Consider the following 23,646-nt stretch of genomic DNA (forward strand, 5'->3'; position numbering starts at 1 on the left):
TTGGAGGGAGGAGCCACTCAATGACTTACGTTTTTTCTTATATTTGAACTTGGATCATTTTTAAAGGACTTGTCAGCTTTTTTAAAAATAAGTGTACTTATTTAACCTGAAACCAGTTCATCCTTCTGCGTCACAGAATAATATCTGAAAAGTAATTTTAAACAAAATGTTGCTTTTCTGTATTTAGCTTTCAGGCCCCCCATACTGGTATGCACAAAGCCTCCAAATTACATCTCTAAGCACCGACCACAGCTGTCCGAAATTGTCAGAATTTTTTAAGAATTTATTTAGCTTTTGAAGTTATGTTGAATTATTGCAGTAATTGTACAATGCTTCCTTTCCTAGGCCTCAATTGCTAGTTATGCTGAAGCTAGATGAAGATCTACATGTGAAGCTTCCCAGATTACTAACATTTGCCTCACAGCTAAAAGCTGGCAAAGGTCTTACTATTGTTGGTTCTGTTATCCAAGGAAACTTTCTGGAAAATTATGGAGAAGCACAGGCTGCTGAACAAGTACGACTGAAAGTTTCATGATTTTTGTATTTTTGCTTAACTTCCTGTGCTTATCAATGAGAAAAATTTTAATGCTGGAAAATGTAATCCTTTTCATTGTTGACAGTCGGTGTCATCTACAAATATTTCTTTAATCATATATTGAGACTGGGATAAAGACCATTGTTGTATTAGATGGCAAAATGCTTAAGGGTAGTTCAGAAATCTATCACATCTGCCAAGACAGTTACAGAAAAGAATAAAAATGTTTCAGGCTTCTTTCAACAGTGTTTGTATTTTCACAGAAGAAGCTGCTTTTGTACGTTGCTATTTAAAAATAAATTATTTTTACCTCAAAGATGATAGACTTTGGGGTAACAAGAATCACATGCTGAATTCACCAAATAAACTAAATTAAATATACTGAGGGACAAGATAAAAGGGCAGTTCCAGAAAGGGAAACCACCCTAAACAAAATCAAATCACAAATGAAATTTAAAATATTAAATCAAAATTTGATTAAAAGGGTCAAAGGCAACCCAGCCCCTGTGGTGCCCAATGAGACAGGGAGGCCTCAACGGTGCCCATGGACGCTGCATGCTCACTCTCCAGGGACACCCATCCACGAATATAACCACGGTAGAGTGGCAGACAGTCAGGTTGGATGATCCACTTGATTGGCCGCTGCCTGAATTTATTGATGACAAGTTTGGTAATGTCCAGGAGTAGGTTCACAAAGACATCCTTCTACTTCCCCGACCCCTCTGCACCAGGTTTCCATAGGTCGGGAGTGTGGGTTTGAAGTACAAACAACGTTTTTTTAAATAATTCAAAAGGAAATATAATCTGAGCCACCCCACATAAATGTGGGCCAGACTCCACAAGAACGGCAGGTCTCTTGAGAGTTGGTGAACCAGTGCAATTTACAGTTGTACATGACTGCTGCATGCAACACTCTCCAGTGCAGGTCCCCAGTGTTAATGGGGAGAACCCCAACAGTAGAGGGACCTCCACTGGGGACTCTGCCATCAGACGGCAACAAGAACTGTCTGGGGGAGGGAAAGAAAGTGAAAGATGTGCAGCAACCCATACAGGAACCCTCTCTATTCAGCAGCAAAGGACAGGGAGGGTGTTTACATGATGTGGCTCAAACTGTGAAGCTCCAGCCCCCAGGGCATGGGACGAGGCTTAGGGCTGATGTGAAATTCCACCCGAGCAGGCGTACACTCGGATGGGAGTCCACCACACATCTGTGTCTCCTCAAGACCATGTGTGCCGTAGAGTCTGAGCATGACTGATTTGAGCTCGTGGATGGCATCAGTCACGAGCTGGATGCTCACCACTGTTCACTGAGCTAATCCATGGCATGTCATCCAGCCCACTCCTCCTCCACCCAGTACTTCCCGACCCTGGTCACCATGGCAGTCACAGCCTGTCCCTCTGCCAGCAGCCTGAAATGGTACTGGGGGAGGAGCGGATTCCTGAGCAGTGACTCCCTGACGATAGCTGCTACTCCAGATGGGGGAGAGCTTTAAGAACATAAGAACATAAGAAATAGGAGCAGGAGTAGGCCATCTAGCCCTTCGAGCCTGCCCCGCCATTCAATAAGATCATGGCTGATCTGTTGTGGCTCAGTTCCACTTTCCCGCCCTCTCCCCATAACCCTTAATCCCCTCTCTTATCAAGAACCCATCAACCCGCTTCTTAAAAATATTTAGCGAGGCAGCCTCCACCACTTCAACGGGCAGAGAATTCCAGAGATTCACCACCCTTTGAGTGAAGAAGTTCCTCCTCAACTCCGTTCTAAACCGCCTCCCCTTTATCTTGAGGCTGTGCCCCCTAGTCCTACTGTCTTTTTTGAGCGGGAAGAGTCTCTCCACCTCTATCCTATCCATCCCATTCATCATCTTATACGTCTCAATGAGATCTCCCCTCATTCTTCTAAACTCTAATGAGTACAAGCCTAGTTTATTCAGCCTCTCCTCATAGCTCAATCCCCTCAACTCCGGTATCAGCCTAGTAAACCTCCTCTGCACTCCCTCCAGGGCCAAAATATCCTTGCGCAGGTGCGGCGCCCAAAACTGCACACAGTACTCCAGCTGCGGCCTCACCAATGCCCTATACAGCTGCAGCAAGACCTCCCTACTTTTATATTCAACCCCCCTCGCTATGAAGGCCAGCATCCCATTCGCCTTCCTGACCACCTGCTGCACCTGCAAGCTGGGTTTTTGCGACTCATGCACAAGGACCCCGAGGTCCCTCTGCACCGTCGCCTGCTGCAGTTTTTCGCCACGTAAGTAATAGTCCTTCCTACCATTCTTCCTACCAAAGTGGACCACCTCACACTTGCCAACATTAAATTCCATTTGCCATTTCCTGGCCCATTCACCCAGCCTATCTAGATCCTTCTGCAGACTCTCCACACCCTCCGCACAATTTGCCTTTCCCCCAATCTTGGTGTCTTTGGTGCTTGGCTACCTGCCATGTCCCTAACTATGAGCAGGTGCTGGTACAAGACAGGCAACTCCTGCACAGAGTTACTAAGACCCCTCAGGTCTACGAACAGGAGCTGCACATCAAAATTCAGGCCATTCAGCTGGTGGAAAAAGAACCATCGCCAGCAAACCATCGAGGAGGGTTTCAGTGTTATCGCTGCAAAATCTGCAAAGATGTACCAGCGTGTGAAATCCACGCTGAGTATTGTTGAACAAGTTATGTGCTGCTTAATAGGCTGAAAGTGACAACTTCCAATACTTTGGCAGTTGAGAGCAGATTGATGAGCTCGTATTTGGTAGGGTTGGATTTGTCTTTGGAGTATACATCAAAAACATTTTTTGGATGTGTGTTGAAAGTGGGGAATAAATCAATTTAAAATTAATTTCCTTTAAATTAATTCGTTTAGAAAAATTGTTTCTCCCACAGTGCATAATAGGTACAACACTGCTGGAAATGGGCTCTGTGCAGAAGTAAGAAGTCTGATATTTTTAACTTCATAGAATAAGTATCATTCTTTCTGCAATTTCCTAGGATTCTTTGAAATCCATCTATATTTTGTAATTGTGAAAAACTCTTCAAAACCTCTCTAGAAAAGACAATTATTATCATCTCAGGTAAATTCCCAGTTGGAGGTTGTGTAATTAAGTGCACCAAATATAAAAAATGAATTTGATTAACCATTCATTTCAATGTAGAATTGTTACTGGTGGTAAAGCTCAATAGAATATCAGAACAGCAATTTACATTTATAACAAGGTTTCTATAATTTACTTGACCATTGGAATCAAGTTACCTACTTAATTATCATTCACTTCTCAATCTAGACAATCAAAAACATGATGGCAATTGAAAAGGTCAAAGGATTTTGCCAAGTTGTAGTTTCTTCAAAGGTACGAGAAGGTATTGCACATTTAATTCAATCATGTGGACTTGGTGGAATGAAGCATAATTCAGTTGTTATGGGTTGGCCTTACGGCTGGAGGCAGAGTGAAGATCCCAGAGCCTGGAAAACATTCATAGGTAAGATTTACTAGCATCATATTTTCTTGATGCGGTATTTTTCAAAATCATCCCAGTTAGAGAATTTTATCACCAATTTGTAATTACAGAATCGTAAGAACTAGGAGCAAGAGTAAGCAGTTCAGCCCCTCGAGTCTTATATTATCATGTCGATTTGAGCATTCTGTGCTCTTTGACATAAAAGGGTGGAGTTTCCATTCCATGTAAAAGATGGAGGAATTTCAAACAAAAATGATAGGTGAAATTTTCCCAAAAATCAACAAAGTGTCAGGTTCAGACAAAACCAGCATGTTTCTAGCAGGTTTTCCATCTAGATCCTACCACGTTTTGCTACTTAAAGCAAGGGGACATGTTTTGTGAGTTGAGGAACCTAAAGATGCTGGCATGCCCGACACCACAGAGATCAGGGTGTCTTTAACCATATTAAAGACGTCCCTCCACAATCATCACCGGTATCGCCCCACTCCCAGTTACCAATATTGGGTTTTCAGCCATCCCCTAACCTCTAGTTATCGGGGCCTCGGGTACTGCCCTGCATACCCCTGGCCTCCGAGCCTCTGGAGTGGTCATCGTGTTTTTGGAGACCAGTAGTAATTCCCACTGGTGTTATGTCACTCCGGTGGGTGGAGTGGAAGATACGTTCCTGTAAGATACAGCGTTAAGCCAATTTTGAATATTTATATATTTTTAAATGGATGGTAACTGGAGGTGATCTTGTTAACATCACCAGTGGGGGTGGACAAGATCTTATTCTGAGATCTCCTTGGCACAAATCCCATTTTGGCCCTATCACAAGAGTTTCCGGCCATAACAGGATTTGTGCCTGTATTAACAAGGCTGGGAAATTGCCCCAAAATCTTGCCAAAATTCAATTTCTACCATTTTGTGCGATGGATTACAAATATCTTGTGGGAAGCTGACACTGCCCCCAAAAGTAGACATATTCTCAAATTGAATAAATTACCATGGCAAGTTTCTGCTTACTGCACCCCTTTGCCGTTCTGTGAAAAGGCTCCTAAAGTTTAGATTTTTTTTAGGCACAAGGGCATTGAATGTTCTAAAAGATTAAATATTTTAAAATATTTAATTTACAAAAAAGCTGATCTTACTGAAACATATAAGATTCTTAGGGAGTTTGACAGGGAAATACTGAGCAGATGTTTCACCATATATGAGAATCTAGAACTAGGCCACACAATTTCAGATAAGGGATCTCCCATTTAAGACAGAGAAACAGAAATATTTCTTTTCTGAAGGTTGCTGATCTATGGAGTGATGGTTGGATCATTAAATATATTCAAGGCTGGGTTAGACAGATCTGCACCTCTGTAGGTTATAGGAGACAGGCAGCAGTGTGGAGTTGAACCACAATCTTATTGAATGGCATTGCAGGCCTGAGGGGCTGAATAGCCTACTCATGCTCCCATTTCTTATGCTCTTAAACTGAGTTCTGTATAGTTTTTCAAAATTGTTTTCATCTTTTATAGAAAAAACTGCACCTGGTTACCATTCTTAATTATATCCAGCAATGTGGAAAAGAAATATATATTCAAAAGCACTGCCCAGTTCCCTTGGTTCCTGCCAAATTTTTTGTTTAATTATGCAAATTAATTCAAACAGTAACTTGAACGAGAATTTCATTTTGAAAAACTACTGCAATTTACACCCAGATTCTTAATCCCCAAATTGGGAACTCTGCCCTTTACTATGCAATTAGTAATTCACATTTTATCACCACTGTTAGGACATGGCAACCTAAAAGTGAAAGAAATATCCATATAAAACTTAATAATATAATGTAATAGATGTTAAAGAATAATATTTAACTAATATAATTTTCTAGCAATAAGCCAGGCAGAAACTGGGCTTGTGGGAGCAACGTTCCCTCTCCATGACAGGAAAAAACCTGGTGATCCGATGCAAGGTGCTGTCCGTGTTGTACGTGGCCCAGGTGTGGCCTATCCTGAAATACTGTGCTGCAGTAGTGACACAGGCCACTTCAAGTTTATCTGGAGATCAAAGATGGATCGCGTCCGGAGGAAGGCGATGCACAAATCTCCAGAGAACGGAGGGAAAAACATTCCCAACGCCGCCCTCATCCTGATGGCCACCTTTGTGTGTGGCTGCATCAAACTGTGTAGATCCTCGGTAAACTAACAGCAAGTGCCACTACTTTTTGAGGTTCTACCTGTTCCGAGTGTTGCGAAGGATGGTTCTGGCCACACTGCCGTGGGACGCTCCGAGTAGTTGGACCGTACCGCAGCACCTGTCCTTCGTGGAGAAATTTTTCTGCAAACACACCTTTGACCACATGGCGATTAAGCAGTGGTTAGCACGTAACGTCCTTGGGGGCCCTGAGAGAAAAAGAGATGGCGGATCCTGTCGGATGGTTCTCTGAGCAGACTGTCAGTATCATCTGGCAGAACGCCTCATCACCAGAACTCTCAAACAAGCACCAAGACCTGGCTTGGCTGGTGGTGAGAAGGGCACTCCCTGTCAGATCATTATGCACACCCGAGGTCTCAACATCACCGCACGCTGCCCTCGAAGCAGCTGCAGGGCTGATGAGACGGTCGCGCATCTCCTTGTGGAATGTGCCTTTGCAAAGAAGGTCTGGAGTGAGATGCAGTGGTATTTGTCGAGGTTCGTCCCGAGCAGCTCAGTGACACAGGACTCTGTGCTCTACGGGCTGTCTCCGAAGACGCACACCAAGACAAATATCAACTGCTGCTGGAAGGTCATCAACTCGGTGAAGGACGCGCTTTGGTCCGCCCGAAACTTGCTGATCTTCTAGTTGAAAGAACTGTCCTCAACTGAGTGTTGCAGACTGGCACATTCCAAGGTCCAGGACTACATGCTGAGGGACGCGCTGAAGCTTGGGGCAGCCGCCGCAAAGGCACAATGGGAAAAGACCATACTATAAGGCCTTTTAACGGAGGCAGACTGAGGGCCTGGGAACGGCAGAAAACCCTCGACCTGCACATAACTGTGTGCCAATCTGAGCAATAACGGCACACAGTAATTTTTGAGGCATGTGTATAATTTGAAGTTTTGAAATGTTATGATTGTAATTTGTATAGAACTATAAAAAAAAGTTTTAATTCTGCACTGTTTGCAATTCATAGCCATGTAGACAAGTATATTTTTGAAATAAAAGAAGTAGAAAAATGTACTAGTTTTTCACACCTTAACTGTCAGAAAACTGAAATTATGCATGCCCAAATTTCCAGTTTGTGCTGTTACCAAGCATGTAAACTTATCCACTTGAATTTGATTATTTATGATGTCAGATGGTGCCACGGTATGCAGATGTTTTTTGCCTTAACAACTATAACCCTGGTACAGGGGAATTCCCAGAATGTGTTGTTTTTGCTCAGTTTTGAAATGGGGGATGTTATATATTTAAAACGGTTGTAGGTTGCTTGAGGAACCGATCACATGATTTGATGGTGATGTCATTAGGTTGAGGTACAAGCTCCTGTTTTACTTTCACTTTGTATTTGGTGCAGTGTAGGGAACATCTCTTTCAATAAAACCTGTTGTGTGTTGGTTTGAATCTACGTGTGCAAACCATGTTATTTTCTTTTTGTTAAAACCCACAACCTCTCACATAGCTAGGACATTACAGTGGAGAGCAGTGTTACAAAGTGAAAGACTTTTCCAGGGTAGAAGGCAGGGATAAATTTGAGGATGCATTTGCCCCAAAATGTGAGAAAGCTGACCACAGGGTAGGTTCCACCCTCTTAAACAGGTAGTAGATCTGGGATTGAGCCAATTGAAAGGTAGTATAATTTACAGTATTTTTTGAGTTTCATGTTAAATATGCCAATAAATAAATCAACTTGAACCTCAGATGGGCATAACTGAAAACATTCAAATATAAAACAACCTTAAAAATACCTAGAAGCATTTCCTCATAGGAAGTAACTTTCTTGACCTTTGCTAACGAGCAATCTTCAGAGAGTGTATCAACTAGAGCGGATCAGACAGCAAAGATCAGTTGAGATGCATACAATATCAAGTTAATGATAAACCTGGATTATACATCACAGAAGTGGAAAGGAGCCTGCTTGATGTCTACAGTGTATCTGTGCTAACCGATTGATGATAACCACAGACTGCTTTCTAATTATAACCTCTACATGGCAGATTAGGTATGGCTCTTGTGCCCTACGTAGTTAAACAGAAATGCAGCCTGTTCTGTGGCTGCACAGGCAGCCTGCCTGTGGCAGGATCTTCTGATCCCGTTGATGTCAATGGGGTTTCCAGCAGGGATTGACATCAGCAGGACCAGAAGATCCCCCTGGCGAGAACAGCTCAAAAATTCTGGCCAATATGAGGTTAAAACCTTACTCACCAAAATAAATTCATATTTTAGGATTTCTGTATTACCAGTCAAGGTAAACTGAGCCCATGGTATCCTGTGCGATTTCTCTTTCTTCCTTGGATTACAAGCACATTTTAACATAATTGTATTTTCCAGAAATCTGAAATGAGTGCATATGTATTTTTCATGCACTAACTCTAGATTTCTATCATTAATGAACAAACCTAAAGCTGATTAATCTAAATAATCTCAACATTACTAATATTGATCGTTACTTTGTAGATACTGTGAGAGTCACCACAGCTAGTCGTCTAGCTCTATTGGTGCCAAAAAATGTTTCTTTCTACCCAAGTAACCACGAGCGTTTTACTGAAGGCCACATTGATATTTGGTGGATTGTGCACGATGGAGGCATGTTGATGCTGCTTCCATTTCTTCTTCGACAGCACAAGGTATGAATTACGTGCATGAAGTATAAAATTATTGTCATACATACGCAGGTAATAGAAATATAAAAGACTGTAACTAGAAAAAGACCGAAGAGACTGTATACAATGCAATTCTAAACTTTTCCCCGCTTATAATGGTGCCAACCTTGCAATTCACTGATATCGAAAGCTGCCACTTCCTGAGAGAAATTTGGTAATATGTATGTCAATTTGGAATGTATAGTGACTCATTCATTACTACTTCCTTCCATCAAATAGTGTAAACATAGTTAATCTGACGTTTTAAAAAGCAGCATAAAATTATTTCCTGAAGAAAAATATTGAAAAATAGGACATCCAGCATAAAGACTCTCCAACAAGACAACCAATCGTCGTTACTTTTTAAATCATAGCAAATATATTCATGGAGGCAGTGAAATAAGGAATTGATGTTTAACTGCATTGTACTAAGTACAAGATGAAAAAGTAGCCAAGCGAGGATGATATACAGGATGCTGGATTGATTTTTTTTTAGATTTAAAAATCACTTAATCTGATCAGAAGTGAAATTTGTATTCTCAGAAAGGAGAATTTAGGTCAATTGATGGAAATAGTGTTCATAATGTTTATTTTATATTGGATTTTTGTTTCAGTAACTACTCAAAAACAATTATCTTGAAATTCTGTACAGGTCTGGAAAAAGTGCAAGACGCGCATTTTTACTGTAGCCCAAATGGATGACAATAGTATTCAAATGAAAAAGGATCTTGCAACCTTTCTTTATCATTTACGCATTGAAGCAGAAGTTGAAGTTGTTGAAATGGTGAGTAGAGCGCCTGGTAGGACGTACAGTTTATATATTGTTAAAAATGCTTTCTTACAATAATGGCATCACGTTTTGTCCTCAGCATGGCAGTGATATTTCAGCCTACACGTATGAAAGGACCCTCATGATGGAGCAAAGGTCACAGATGTTAAGACAAATGAGGCTATCCAAGACTGAGAGAGAAAGAGAGGTAAACTGCAAAAACTTCATCTTATCATTCTAAGTTTCTAGATCTTGACAGATTTTATGTATCATCAAATTAGTTGTTCCAACAGACTAACCTAAATTAGAAATTGAGTATTCTCAAATTGAGTTCATTAAATATCATTTTTGTTCTTGACTTGTTCCATGAGTGTCAAATTTTCAAACCAATTTTTAAAAAAGATCCTTTTAAAGGTATCTTGAAATTTCTTACCTTCTGACTTGTTTAAGCTGTTTGCCCTCTGATATCCACTTTGGTTGTATCCTTGCATTCTCTAGTCATGGACTTTCTGGTCACATCATTATATATCACACCTTGGTAGCTTAATTTTCCAATTACTTCACAACATATTAACAAACTCAATATTTCCTATAAATGTGCATGTTTATATTTTAAGGAAATCTGAAATAACCCTAAATCTTGTATTCCTCAGAATAAGCATACCTTCTTCACTTTCACTTAACCAGTTATTCCAATGTAAGGCCATGGGGAGTCAGAGCCTATCCTGCCAGATGCTGGGTGCTAGGCAGAATACACCCTGGATGGAATGGCAGTCTATCACATGCATGCACATGCACCTGGAGGAAACACACACGGTCATGAGGAGAATATGCACACACCACACAGCCACTCTAAGCCAAAATCGAACCCAGTTAAGCATGTCTTGGTAAATTTAGGATTCTGCTTCTAGGTCCTGTCACTATTCAAATTATAAATAAAAATATATAGCCAAGCTTTGTTTCATTAAACTTGGATGCTGTGCGCGAGAAGAGAGAACATTGCTTGATTTTGTCACTGCTGGAATGATAATATGAATTAATTTTGACTTAGCATTGTACATGGTGTTTGTGCTTTTAGGCAGTCTACACACATGATTTAATTGGGGTGAAATGCTCAAGAATTCCTCTGAATCCCTGAAATGGAAACCGCATAAGCAGAAAGTTGATATTACAATGATATTTGATAAGAGGATAGGTATGTCTTCTTGACCTTCAGAAGTATGTAAGTCCTGTATAAATCAGACAGACGGCTTCTGTGTAATATTGTTATGATCATAGTGTGGTCTCAGTGAGCAAGCAACTGAGAGTGATCAGGTCAGCACAACCGTACGCCGAGTCACTCATGCTCACTTGTAAGCACAGCTGCTCAATTCTAGAAGCACCACTCAAGAAGACATACCTATCCTCTCATCAAATATCATTGTAATGTCAACTTTCTGCTTATGCAGTTTCCGTTTCAGGGATTCAGGGGAGTTCTTGAGCATTTCATCCCAATGTGGCAACAAGAGAACACTTCACAGGTAACGATAGCACAGCATAAGACCAGGAGTTAAACCCAGGGCTGTCTCAATCAAGGACAGCAGCCTCTTTGTATGTCAATAAAATCAAGTATGCTGTCTGCCCAGAATGCAAAGCGTTCAATTGAAAAATCTACCATCAGTTCCTGTTTGCAATCTGGCAATGTTTATCAGCTCCTGTCTCTACACTGACATGGGATGTAATAAGCAGAATACTTTGCACGTGTTACAAGATTCTGTTCCAGCAGAGTAACCTCCATGGGTCTCTAGAGCATTGCTGCATAATGTGGAGCCTTGAGTGAAGGGACAGGATCGCTTTGTTTCAGATATAAATCCCCTTAATTTGATGGAATATTCTTGGACGTATACTTTTTTGAAACTGTGATCCTGTCAGCACCCATAATAAACCTCCTTTGTGCTCGGGAGTGCAGCCGTTGAAGGGAGAGCTGAACATGAGGCTCTGTCTATTAAGTCCTATCAAGTAAAACTTCTTAAATGAACAGACATGGCAATTTAGCTATTCCTGTCTCTCTGCCTTAACTCTTCGGTAAACATGCAGGAATCTCATCTTTAGTAGCGTAGGGAAGGTCAAGGCACTCCATTGTATGATCTCTCCTTGCCCATACTCCTCTTCGTGATCTTTTATGGATATGTTAGCATAATTATTATATTACTGGATAAGTAATCCAGAGGCTTTGGTCAATGATCTGGAAAAATGAGTTAAAATTACATGACTGCTGCTTAATTTCAATTCCGTATGCAGAAGGAGGCTATTTGACCCATCGAGTGCACTGGCTCTCTTCGTCCCACTCCTCTGCCTTATCCCCATAACCTGCACATTTTTTTCTATTCGGAAAGCAATCCAATTCCATTTTGAACACCTCAATCAAACTTGCTTGCACCACCCTCAGGAAGTTTGTTTCAGACTCCAAGCACCCTTTAGGTGAAATAAATTTTCCTCACATCACTTGTACTCCTTTTGCTAATTATCTGAATCTGTGCCCTCTAGTTCTTGATGCTGTCTTGAGTGAGAACAGTTTCTCATTAAAATCAAGTATGCTGTCTGCCCAGAATGCAAAGCGTTCAATTGAAAAATCTACCATCAGTTCCTGTTGCACTGATGGTCCATACCATTCAGGATCTTGAATGCCTCTATCAAGTCTCTGGTCAGCCTTCTTTTCTCCCAGGAAAACAGTAACAACCTCTCCAATCCATCCTCATAACTACAGTTCTTTATCCTAGGAATCATTCTTGTGAGTCTCCTCTACTATCTCTTGTTGCTTTCATATCTGTCCTCAAGTATGGCACCCTGAACTGGATGTAGTCCCTCAGATTAGGCCCAACTAGTGTCTTATAAATGTTTGACATAACTTCTTTACTCTTGTACTCAATACACCTATTAATAAAGCTGATGATACTATGTGCTTTATTAATTGCTCTCTCAACATGCCCTGACATCTTCAATTACTTAGGTGTTGTTCCAGAAACTCCTTTACAGTTTCTCCCTTTATTTTATACTGTCTGTCCATATTCTTCCTGTCAAAATGAGTCACCTCACACTTCTCTGCATTGAACTTCATCTGCCACTTATCTGCCAGTGTGACAACATGTCTGTTAGTTTGAAGTTCAAGATTATCCTCATCACAGTTGACAATGTTTCCATTCTTCATATCATCTGCAAGTTTTGAAATGATGCACGTAAGAGTACTATCACCTGCAAATTCCCTTCGAAGCCACACACCATCCTGACTCAATGGTATCGCTGTTCTTTCACTGTTGCTGGTTCAAAAGGCTGAGGGTTTCTCTCAAGTAGCACTGATGGCAGTTCATTAGGCACACTACTACCTTCTCAAAGGGATCTTGATTTGATTTATTATTGCCATGTTCTTGTGTGCATATAGACAAAGCATACCGTTCATACAGTACATAGGGGAGAAGGAAAGACAAAGGTGCAGAATGTAGTCTTACAGTCAGAGCTGAAAATATAAGTTAGGTCCATTCAAAGATCTGAAGGTACATGTTCTCAGACTTTTATAATATTTTTCCTGACATAGAAGGTAGGAGGGGTGCATGGGGTCTTGGGTCACGCTAGCTCCTTTTCCAAGGCAGGAAGTGTAGATGAACTGTGTAGAAGGCTGGTTTGCATGATGGACTGGGCTACACTCACAACCCTTTGTAGTTTCTTGCTGTCTTGGTCAGAGCAGGAGCCATACAGGATGCTTTCTATGGTGCATCTGTGAAAAATTGGTGAATGGAATGAGTAATAAATGTTGACTTTCTGACTCGTTATTCAGAAATCTCCTTTTGCTTTCTTCCAGGCTCAGTTAATAAAAGACAGGAATTCTATAATTCATCAAGGAACTGTGTACTCGGATGAAGAGGAAGAGGTGCATGTTTACCCTGACAAAATACAGATGACGTGGACAAAAGAAAAATGTGAAACTGAGAGAAACCGCAATAGAGCCACCACCCCAAACAGCTTCAGAGAACTAATCAGTATTAAACCGTAAGTGTGAACCCTCCTCTGTTGAAGAACCACATTCTGGGAATAATAAATGTTGGCCAGAATTCTCCAGCCATTCACTCCCACCACCATTGCAAACAAGGACAGAGAATTTGGTGCTCAGTCAAAGTTCCATTCGCTGCAGTGAGACCAGAGAATCCTGCTGGCGTGAACGGCCAGAGAATCCAGCCCCTTATGTTTCCTCCTGCTGTATTATGGAACCATTGCTCTCTGTTATTTATCTGTTACTTTTTTCTGACAGTTGTTTTACAATTGTAAGAAATAAAATGCCATAATACATGTTTACTTCCAGTAGGCTCAAAGTTTTTAACAGAATAGATATATTGTTCAACAGTGAACCAAATTTCATAAACTAGTTATTGTATAAGGTTTGATTGCTGTAGTTTAGTGTAATTGTATTTAACCATAATAGTTAGGGGGAAAAAATGATCCTCCTTAAAACTCAAAAGTACATTTCCAAATAGTGATTTTGACCCATAGGTCAGTTTTAAATTATCATTAGTTGATAAAGTGTGGTTGGTGGAGATTGAGGAATTATGTCACATACAATGCTTTGATTTTTTTTTTTACTTTCTTCATTCAGTTGATCCTTAAGTTGTTGAATGTAAAGTTCTAGATCATGGCCCTGTTTTAGTGACTGATGTTTGGTCTGCTGGTAAAAGCTGAGTAATGTGATCGTAGATGCTTTTTACATTATTTTCTCACTGGGAGTTATAAACAAAGAAAATGGTTGTACAGAAACAGGCCATCTAGTTTATCAAGTCTGAGCTTACCTTTTTTCCTACAAGTCATTTCATCGAATCTCATTCCCACGTTTGTTTCCATTTATGAGTAATGATCTAAATCTCTTGGTAAATAACATTTATGTACTCCACTTCAACAGTTTTTTTTATCTGAGAATTGCACTTCATAATGCCTAAAGAGGTCATCTATATATAATCCCCTCTAATTTATTGTGTGAATCTTTGAATTTGTGGCTTCTATTTATCATCTGGCTGATCAACAATCTATTATTATTTACCTTTATCAAAAACACTGTAATCTTGAACATTTCCATCAAGTCATTCCTTAAACTTCCTGGCTGTAATGAAGAAAAATTAATTTCTCACATCTGTGTTTTAACCGAACATTATTTCTGGTAACAACTTGATAATCAATACCTTTTACTTTATTTTAACATTCTTTCCATAAGGGGGTCCCCAAAATAGTACACAATCTGACTAATAAACTGATAAAAATTACAAAGCTCATCTGTTTAGGAAAGTCAGTAATGCGCCAATGATTGTTACCATTTATTTAAGGTTTTGGAATCAGACCAAATTTTCTTTGCCATTTAATATCTCTGCCAATGATATCTCTACGTGAAAAATGCAATAATTATACTTAGTTTCTGAATAACAATGAAAAAAATTTTGGAAGTCCTTCTGTGAAGATCAGTTGACAACTCAGTTTAGTTCCAATTACAACCTCTTGCAAAGCAGGAGGGTGGTTCACTGAGCTTCTAGACACATTGCTTTAATTTATAGCCCTTGTGTCTCTTAGTATTTTTCTTTTACTTTCACGGTGAGTGAAGGCATTTGAACTACACAAAAAAACTCTGTCCCGCTGTCCTTTTTTTGTTAACCATTTCCTTGCATGCAGAATTTACTGCACCCAAATAATGAGTTGAATGTATTCATTCAACTTTGTGTTTCATCAATATTAAATGAAATCACGTCTTACCTTACCACCTCCCCTCAGTCCTCCACTGTTGTTAAATTATCAGATTGTTCATCTGACACCCAGTACTGGATGAACATGAATTGCTTTCAATTAAATATTGGGAAATCTGAAGCCATTGATTTTGGGCACTGCTTCAAACCGTGCTCTCTGGCTGCGAACTCCAACCTTTCCCCTGGCAATAATCAGAGATTTATCCTAATTCTGCTACTCAAACCATCACAAAGCCCATCTACTTCCAGCTCCCTAACCTGATTTCACCTCTATCTCAGCTCAACATAAGAAATAGAAGCAGAAGTAGACTACCAGACCCTAAAAGCCTGCCCACTGCTCGATACGATTATGGCTGATTTATGCTGGCCTCAACTCCTTTTCTGTGCCATTTCTCCATCATCCTCTATTCCTCAATCCCACCTCTATTTTAAATATTTCTAATGATCCAGCCACAACGACCCTTTGGGGCAGAGAATTCCAGAGTTTCACCAGAAAAAAAATTTCCACACATCTTAGTTTTAAGTGAACGCCTCTTTATCTTGTAGCAGTGCCCCTTCTTTGAGACTTTTCCACTAGTGAAAACGTCTCACCATCTACCCTGTCAAGGCCCTCCCTGGATTTTATGTATTTGAATAAGGTCGCCTCTCACTCTTCTAAATCCCAAGGAATACAGACTCGGGCTATTTAGTCACTCTTGATAGCACAGTAAACTCATCCCAGGAACTAACCTGGTGAACCTCATTTGGACTGCCTCCAATGTTACTAAATCCTTTTTAAGGTAAGGGGACCAAACCTGTTCACAGTATTCCAGGTGAGACCTCACTATCACCCTATACAATTGCAACAAAACCTCCCTATTTTAAAACTTCATCACCTCTACAGTAAAGACTGAAATGCAGTTTGCCTTTTTAACTACTTGTTGGACCTGCTTGCTAGTTTTTTGTGATTCATGCACGAAAACACCCAAATCCCTCTGTAATTCACTCACCTGCAGTCTCCTCCTAGCAAATTGCATGGATGCACACTTCCCTACATTAAAGTCCCATTTGCCAGGTTTTCGCCCAGTCACCCAATTGATTTATATCCCATTGCAAAATTACAATATTCTCATCACAACCTTCCTTTCCACATATCTTCGTATCATCAAATTTGGAAACCTTACATTCTGATGCTTTCAGTATTGAACAATTCCAGGCCAATAACTGATCCCTGCGGTATTCCACAAGTTGCATCTTTCCACTCTGAAAAGGACCCATTTATTCCAACTCTGTAACAAACAGCTGGTTTTCAACGCACTTCCTCCAATTCCATGGGCTTTTACTTTATGCACCAGCCTCTAATGAGGCATCTTGTCAAATGCCTTTTGGAAACCCAAATACACATCTACAGATTCCCTTCTATCTATTCCGTTTGTTACATCCCCAATGAATTTGAGCAAATTTGTCAAACATGATTTACCTTTCATCATGTTGACTAGATTTAATTATTTTCAGCTTTCTGAAATGATTAGCTATTTCCTCTTTAATTATTGACTGTAGCATCTTGCCAATAATAAATGTTAAATTAACTGGTCTGTAGTTCCCATTTTCTGATTCCTCCCTTTTTGAACAAGGTCATCACATTCCAATTTTCTGCTACCCTCCTGGAATTTAGTGAGTTATGAAACATTTTAACCAAGGGGTTCACCGTTTCTGCAGCCACTTGCATTAAAACTCTAGTTATTCAGTTCATTGTGCTCTGAGATAACTCCACTCTACCAATTTCAGCCTCTTAAACACCCTGATTTTAATCACTCCCATTGGGGAGGAGGGACACCTTCAGTTGTTTATAGGCTCCATGAGCTCTGCAATTCCCTCCATACACTTTACTGCCTCTCTACCTCACTTTCCCCTTTAAGACGAGGCTTAAAACCTGTCTTTTTGACCAAACTTTTGGTCATCACAGTGGGCCACAGCAGAGTCCCAGAGGGCTGCAGCCAAGTCACAGCAAGCAGCAGCTGAGGGACTGAACTGCCTTCTCGAGATTCTGTGGCCCATGGCTGAGGCTCGAGAGTTAGCAGGAGACCCAGCGGCTCAGTGCTGAGACACAGCAGGCTATGGCTACAGCCTATGAGAACATGGCCCAGAGGCAGATGATCATGGCTGAGGAGCTGCAGAGCATGGCCCAGTCTCAGAGGTCACTTACTGCGGCCATTGACAGGTGGCCCCCAACTCAGGTGGCCATCACAGAGGGCTCGACAACTATAGATAGGACGTAGTTGGTCCTCCAGGACTGGCAGGATCAGGGGACGCTGGAGCTGCTGAAGCTCACTGCAGAAGCACAGCCGTCCCATGGAGTGACCCAGGGGCCCACAGGAACTCCAGGGAGGAGGAAGGTCTCGAGCCCGTGCCAGGGCCTCCCATCCAGGAGACTGTGGCTGTGGCTACACCTTCTGACTCCCCTATTCTTGACACTAGGGCATCTCAGGGTAAGCAGGATGAAGTGGGAAACATCCCAGAACCTGGAAGCCGGCCAGGGCCCTCAAGGTCCAAGGCCTCCAGAGGATGCCCACCACACACATCACAGGCCTCAGGGGAAATTCTGTGGAGCCACTGAGACGTTGTGGTAGGCCACGTAAAGGTAGGAAGTTGTAGTTGCACTGAGATGGGTGAAGGGCTGCACTAATTAGAAAGATATTTAAGCACCTTTTCTGTTCACAAGTTTTTATGTTAGAACGTATTATTTAAACACCTTTATCGCAATTAAATATTTTTTCACCACCCACCTGTGACTAATTTGTCTCAAATAGGAATCCTCTTCCATTGATGATCTCTGGAGGGATGCCTCATGTTGATGTTAGTTGGGGAGGCTCCTCAATGGTGTGTCACTAAGAAAAGGAAGCCTTTGGTTCCCGAGAACCAATGAGCGATTCTCTCCCATCCCACACACCCCATCTGCCCCAGGGCCCAGTATGGTGGTTTCAGATCTCTTACCCACTATGCAGACGTGGGCCCAGGTGCCAGCGTGCATGCGGAGTTCAGATAGTTTGCACCAGAGCATCATCACAATGGTGATTCGTGAGTCATCATCACCCTCCTGCTTGCCAAAAACTCGCTAACGCAGTGAACCCAGGCCCACCACTCTGGTGTGACAATGTTGCAGGAGATTGAAGGAATTTTGGGGGTGGGAGATGGAACCCACAGACACAAGCCCCTAACAACTGAACCTCCTGGTGGTCAGGTCCTCCCTAGCTGCCCTCGCATGCCTCATTTGAGTGCCAGTCCTCCAGCATCTGGTTGATGTTCCTCGGCTTCCTCCTCCTCCTCTTCCTCTTTCTTCTGCTGGTCATCCACCCCAGTGATGCCCGGCTGATCAGCCTCCACATCCTCCTCCTTCTCCTCCTCCAGTAGGTCACCTCTCTGCAGGGCCAGGATGTGCAAGGTACAGTAACCGACCACAATGCAGGAACAGATCACAGGGCTGTTTTGGAGAGCCCCGCCAGAGCTGTCCAGGCACCGGAATCACATTTTGAGGAGCCAAATGCAGGTTTCCACTCTCACGTGGGTGGCTACATGGACCTCATTATGTCAGATCTCCGCTCCAGACACAGGCCTCTGCACAGTCGTCATCAGCAACATCCGAAGTGGATAACCCAAATCACCCACGAGCCACCCCAGCAGCATGGGGTCCTTCTCAAATTCCTCCGGGATATCAGATCTCCTGACAATGAAGCTGTCGTACACACTGCCTTGGTTTCTTGCGCACATGTGCATAATGTTCAAATTATGGTCACACACTAGTTGAACATTCAGGGAGTGGGACCTCTTTCTGTTGATGAATCTTCATGGATTCTGTAGGGGGACCTTGAGGGTGATGTGTGTGCAGTTGATGGCCCCCTTGTACATTAGGCATCCCCGCAATGGCTGTGACCCTACAGCCCGAGCCTCCTGATGGGCCTGGTCCAGGTTAAATTTAATGTATTGCCCAGCCTGGGCATACGGGGTTTCTGTGACCTGCCTGACTGGGAAATGCCATAGATATCTCCGCTAGGGGTCTGGAAGGAGCCAATTGCATAAAAGCTTAGGGCAGCCATCAATTTGCCAGCCTCTGAAAGTGGGTGACCCCTCCCCCCACCTTTAGGTGTCAAGTCCTGCAACAGGTTGCACGGGTGTTGCACTGTCTCCTTTCGGAGGCAGAGATGTCAGCAGCACACACTGTCCGAAATCTGTTCAAATGACACTCGTGCACAAAACTGTCAGGGTCTTTGCTCCTTTCTTCTCCTGCGCCCTCCTCCTCCCCCAACATTCCCAAGTGAACAGCAGCCACCTCTGCCTCTGGTAGTCATCTCCCTCTACTCCTGCAATGGTAAGACCTGTGCCCCATGTGCTGAAATTCTTTCTCCAGCTCCTCCTCCTCAGCTTCAGCAGCAACCAAAAGAATAGCGAGATCGATTGGTTGCATCGCAAAAGCCATCTCATCACTCTGAAGGGGTGGGGGGAGAGGTGTCGGAGATGGAGAGGAACACATGAAGAAGTTAAGAAACACTGCTTGCCCCAGCCCATCAACACTCGCTGTCCACACACCCCCAATTCACCCAGCCACATGCTCCCCAAAATCACAGTGCCTTGAAAAGTTAGGAGGCTGAACAGTGCAATTTTCAAGGGCTTTCTGCACATTCTTCAGCTGAAGGGTGCTTAGTGCATTAGGACCCAGCAGCACCACAAGACCCAAGGTCAGTGCTGTGACTTGAGTCCGTGCTGCAAGTCAGATATTGGAGACCCTATGTACTGGCTGTATAGGGTTCTGGTCGGGCCCCATTTAGAGTGTTGTGAGCGGTTTTGTGCCCATATCTAAGGAAGGATGTGCTAGCCTTGGAAAGGGTCCAGAGGAGGCTCACAAGAATGATCCCTGGAATGAAGAGCTTGTCGTATGAGAAACAGTTGAGGGCTCTGGATCTGTACTCATTGGAGTTTAGAAGGATGAGAGGGGATCTTATTGAAACTTACAGGATACTGTGAGACTATCGGATGCCATGCACTTACTTCGTCACTAACTCTCACTGATGGAGTGCCCGAATTGGACTTTTATGGAGCATGTCTGTTTCGCACCGATTCCAAATTAGCGAATGCGGTAGTAGAGGGAGAAGTGCTGGTAAAGTTGGGTGTGCGGCCCATTAAATCAATTTAAATGCATGCGAATGCATGCAGATACATTTAAATGGCCGTCGTGCCTGTTTTAGGTACAGTCCCAACCTTTTCCATTTTCGGGCCTTGGTAAAGGATGAACCGACATGGAGGTAGGTACCGATCACGCTACTTGCCTCATGCCTGACTTTACCAGGTTTTTGCACCTGAAAATGGGCACAACTTGATGGTAAAATCAGGCCCAAAGACTTTTCTGGTTTCTGAGTGGCTGCTTCAAATTTTACACTTTCTCTCAACACAAATCTGGTTTCAGTTCATCTTCCCCACACAGTTGACACCTCTTTTCCTTCTGATTATATTGTCCTCAATACCTTTTTGAATTCAACTTTTCCAAAATGTAAAGAACTTTCTTGTTTTCCAATTACGTCCCCTTTAAGATCAAATAAAATTTATTAACCTTTATTTATTTATGAAACTTATGAAAGTCCCTTACTTCCCTTCAAAATTTAACAGCTGAAAAGTCAAGTCCCTGTCTATCTCCTAATAAAAATTTCTAAACCCATCCTATTTATGTATAAATCCACTTTACTATGGTCTCCTATTGTAAATGTATGTATTTAGCACTTTTAATTCTTTTATCTCTCAAATCTCCTAGATAAGTTATCCTCATTAATTTTTCCCCAGCTTGGTTAAATCATTAATACACATTCACACACTTAATCTTCATTACAGAATAACATAATATTCCCCAAAAATATTAACAAAAATAACATCCATCCTCACACTTCTGATTCTGAAATAATAATAAGACCTACAATACTTCACACATTATCATTTGGATATGATTTGTAAATCCTGAAGGCCAATTGAAAAGATCATTCTTGATTACTAAGATTAATTGAGCTTCACAAAGAAACTTGACAGCAATAACATAAATATATACTTGTAATGGATTACAAGGCTTTAAGCTGGACATAGTTAATCAACCCAACGGAGGAGAACCAGTGGGGAACCCCCATCAATTTGATTGCGAGGAGGGGCCCAATGGTATTAATAAGACCTTCCTCAGGATCCAACATGCAAGTAGCTGATGTCTTGCTCATCAAGTACTGTTGGCCAATAAGAAACTGGCAGCGCCTCTTTGCCATCAGAAAAGGTGGCAGCTGCTGGTAATGAACCCACCAGAGGCCAAAGATGAAGAAGGATTCTAGGCCAAAAGTGAGTGAGGTCACAGGAAGAGGCCACATGTGAGGGGAAAAGGCGGCTGCCCAATGGTTGGCTTTCAGCACCCACATACCTCCAGATGTTAGGTCTCTCAATTGGACAATGGCTGATAAAGAGGGAGCCCCCACAGGAGGCTACCAGCTAATCAGACCTGGTTGGCTGGGCAACCTTTGGAAGGTTCAGGGAGCCATTAGGTTCATATTTAATTGCTGAGCCACCACTGAATTGCAGTAGGCTCAGTGATGATGTCAGTTGTCTTATTAATGAGCCTAATGTAGTGGAGTTCCCCAGTGGTCAGTGATGGGACTCATGCTCTTCCTGATGTATCCTAATAACCTAGATTGCAGTGTTCAGGGCAAGAAGATGGTACACAGATTACAATCTGTCACCTGTGATGAGGATAGTATTGAACTTCAAAAGGACATGGACTGAAGTTCAATGCAGAAAACTGTAAGGCAATTCATTTTAGCAGGAAGAATATGGCGATATAGTATAAAACAAAGGGAGAAGCTCTACAGGAGGTACAGAAACAGATGGACCTCAGTGTATATGTACATGAGTCATTGAAGATGGCAGGACATATATAGAGAATAGTTAAAGAATACAGTATCTTATGCTTTATTAATAAGGACATTGAATAGGGAGGTCACTTTGAATCTTATAATAAGACATTAATTAGGCCTCTTTCTGAATACTACATCCAGTTCTGGGTGCTACACTTGAAGAATGTGAAAGCATTGGAGAGAGTACAGAGGAGATTCACAGGAATCTTTCACAACCCAGTCTGCAGGTGCAGCAGGTGATCAAGAAGGCGAAAGGAATGTTGGCCTTTGTAGCGAGGGGGATAGAATATAAAAGCAGGGAGGTCTTGCTGCAACTGTACAAGGCACTGGTGAGGCCATACTGGAGTACTGTGTGCAGTTTTGGTCCCCATATTTGCAAAAGGATATATTAGCCTTAGAGGGAGTACAGAGAAGGTTCACCAGGCTGATACTGGAGATGAGGGGGTTAGCTTACGAAGAGAGAGTGAATAGACTGGGTCTGTACTCGTTAGAGTTTAGAAGGCTGAGGGGGGATCTTATAGAGACTTACAAGATAATGAAGGGGCTGGGTAGAGGTAGAGAGATTCCGCTTAGAAAGTATAGCAGAACTAGAGGGCACAGCTTCAAAATAAGGGGGGGGCGCAGTTTAGAACGGAGTTGAGGACGAACTTCTTCACTCAAAGGGTGGTGAATCTCTGGAATTCTCTGCCCGTTGAAGTGGTGGAGGCTACCTCACTGAATATATTTAAGTCATGGGTAGATAGGTTTTTGATAGACAAGGGAATTAAGGGTTATGGGGAAAAAGCGGGAAAGTGGAACTGATTCACTTCAGATCAGCCATGATCTTATTGAATGGCGGGGGCAGGCTCGAAGGGCTAGATGGCCTACTCCTGCTTCTATTTCTTATGTTCTTATCTGACCTAATAACTCCTTATGTGGCCTTGTGTTGTGCTTTGTTTTATGACGCTCCCATGAAATGCCTTGGGACATTTTACTACACTATATAAATAAATACAAGATGTGGTAACTGTCAGAAGTTAAGCTTTCACTTCAGTCTTCAGAGCTATTGTTGCTTTTATCTGAAATAATTTCTTAACTTAGCCTTAACTTGATATTGTGTCTAAACCAATTAATGTGTTGATTACCTTTTTCAGAGACCAGTCCAACGTTAGGAGAATGCATACAGCAGTGAAGCTGAACGAAGTCATTGTAAATAGGTCCCATGATGCCAAACTGGTTTTGCTAAACATGCCTGGACCACCAAAAAACCAGGATGGAGACGAAAACTGTATCCTTTATCAAACATTTTTTCTTCAAATAGCCTGCTAGAATATTTAGCCAGAGAAAGAATGGCAAAGTTCCAGTTAGAATGTAGCAACAACTTATTTTGGCAATCAAAGCTTATGCCAGATCTGTAACTTTTAACATCAG

General features: G+C 42.0%; 1 protein-coding gene across 2 annotated transcripts in view; it reads left to right on the top strand.

The window, feature by feature from the left end:
• slc12a4 (solute carrier family 12 member 4) overlaps positions 1-23,646 on the top strand; it is a 160,480-nt gene that overhangs the window by 131,945 nt on the left and 4,889 nt on the right. For both annotated transcript variants that reach the window (XM_080187024.1, XM_080187025.1), the window contains exons 17-23: positions 346-514; positions 3,814-4,009; positions 8,619-8,788; positions 9,456-9,587; positions 9,673-9,780; positions 13,408-13,595; positions 23,370-23,503. In XM_080187024.1, the coding sequence (XP_080043150.1) occupies positions 346-514; positions 3,814-4,009; positions 8,619-8,788; positions 9,456-9,587; positions 9,673-9,780; positions 13,408-13,595; positions 23,370-23,503 (1,097 nt within the window). The remainder of the gene's footprint in view (positions 1-345; positions 515-3,813; positions 4,010-8,618; positions 8,789-9,455; positions 9,588-9,672; positions 9,781-13,407; positions 13,596-23,369; positions 23,504-23,646) is intronic.

Source organism: Carcharhinus amblyrhynchos, chromosome 4, assembly GCF_965287045.1.
Source record: "Carcharhinus amblyrhynchos chromosome 4, sCarAmb.v2.hapA, whole genome shotgun sequence".
In the NCBI taxonomy this organism is placed as follows: domain Eukaryota; kingdom Metazoa; phylum Chordata; class Chondrichthyes; order Carcharhiniformes; family Carcharhinidae; genus Carcharhinus; species Carcharhinus amblyrhynchos.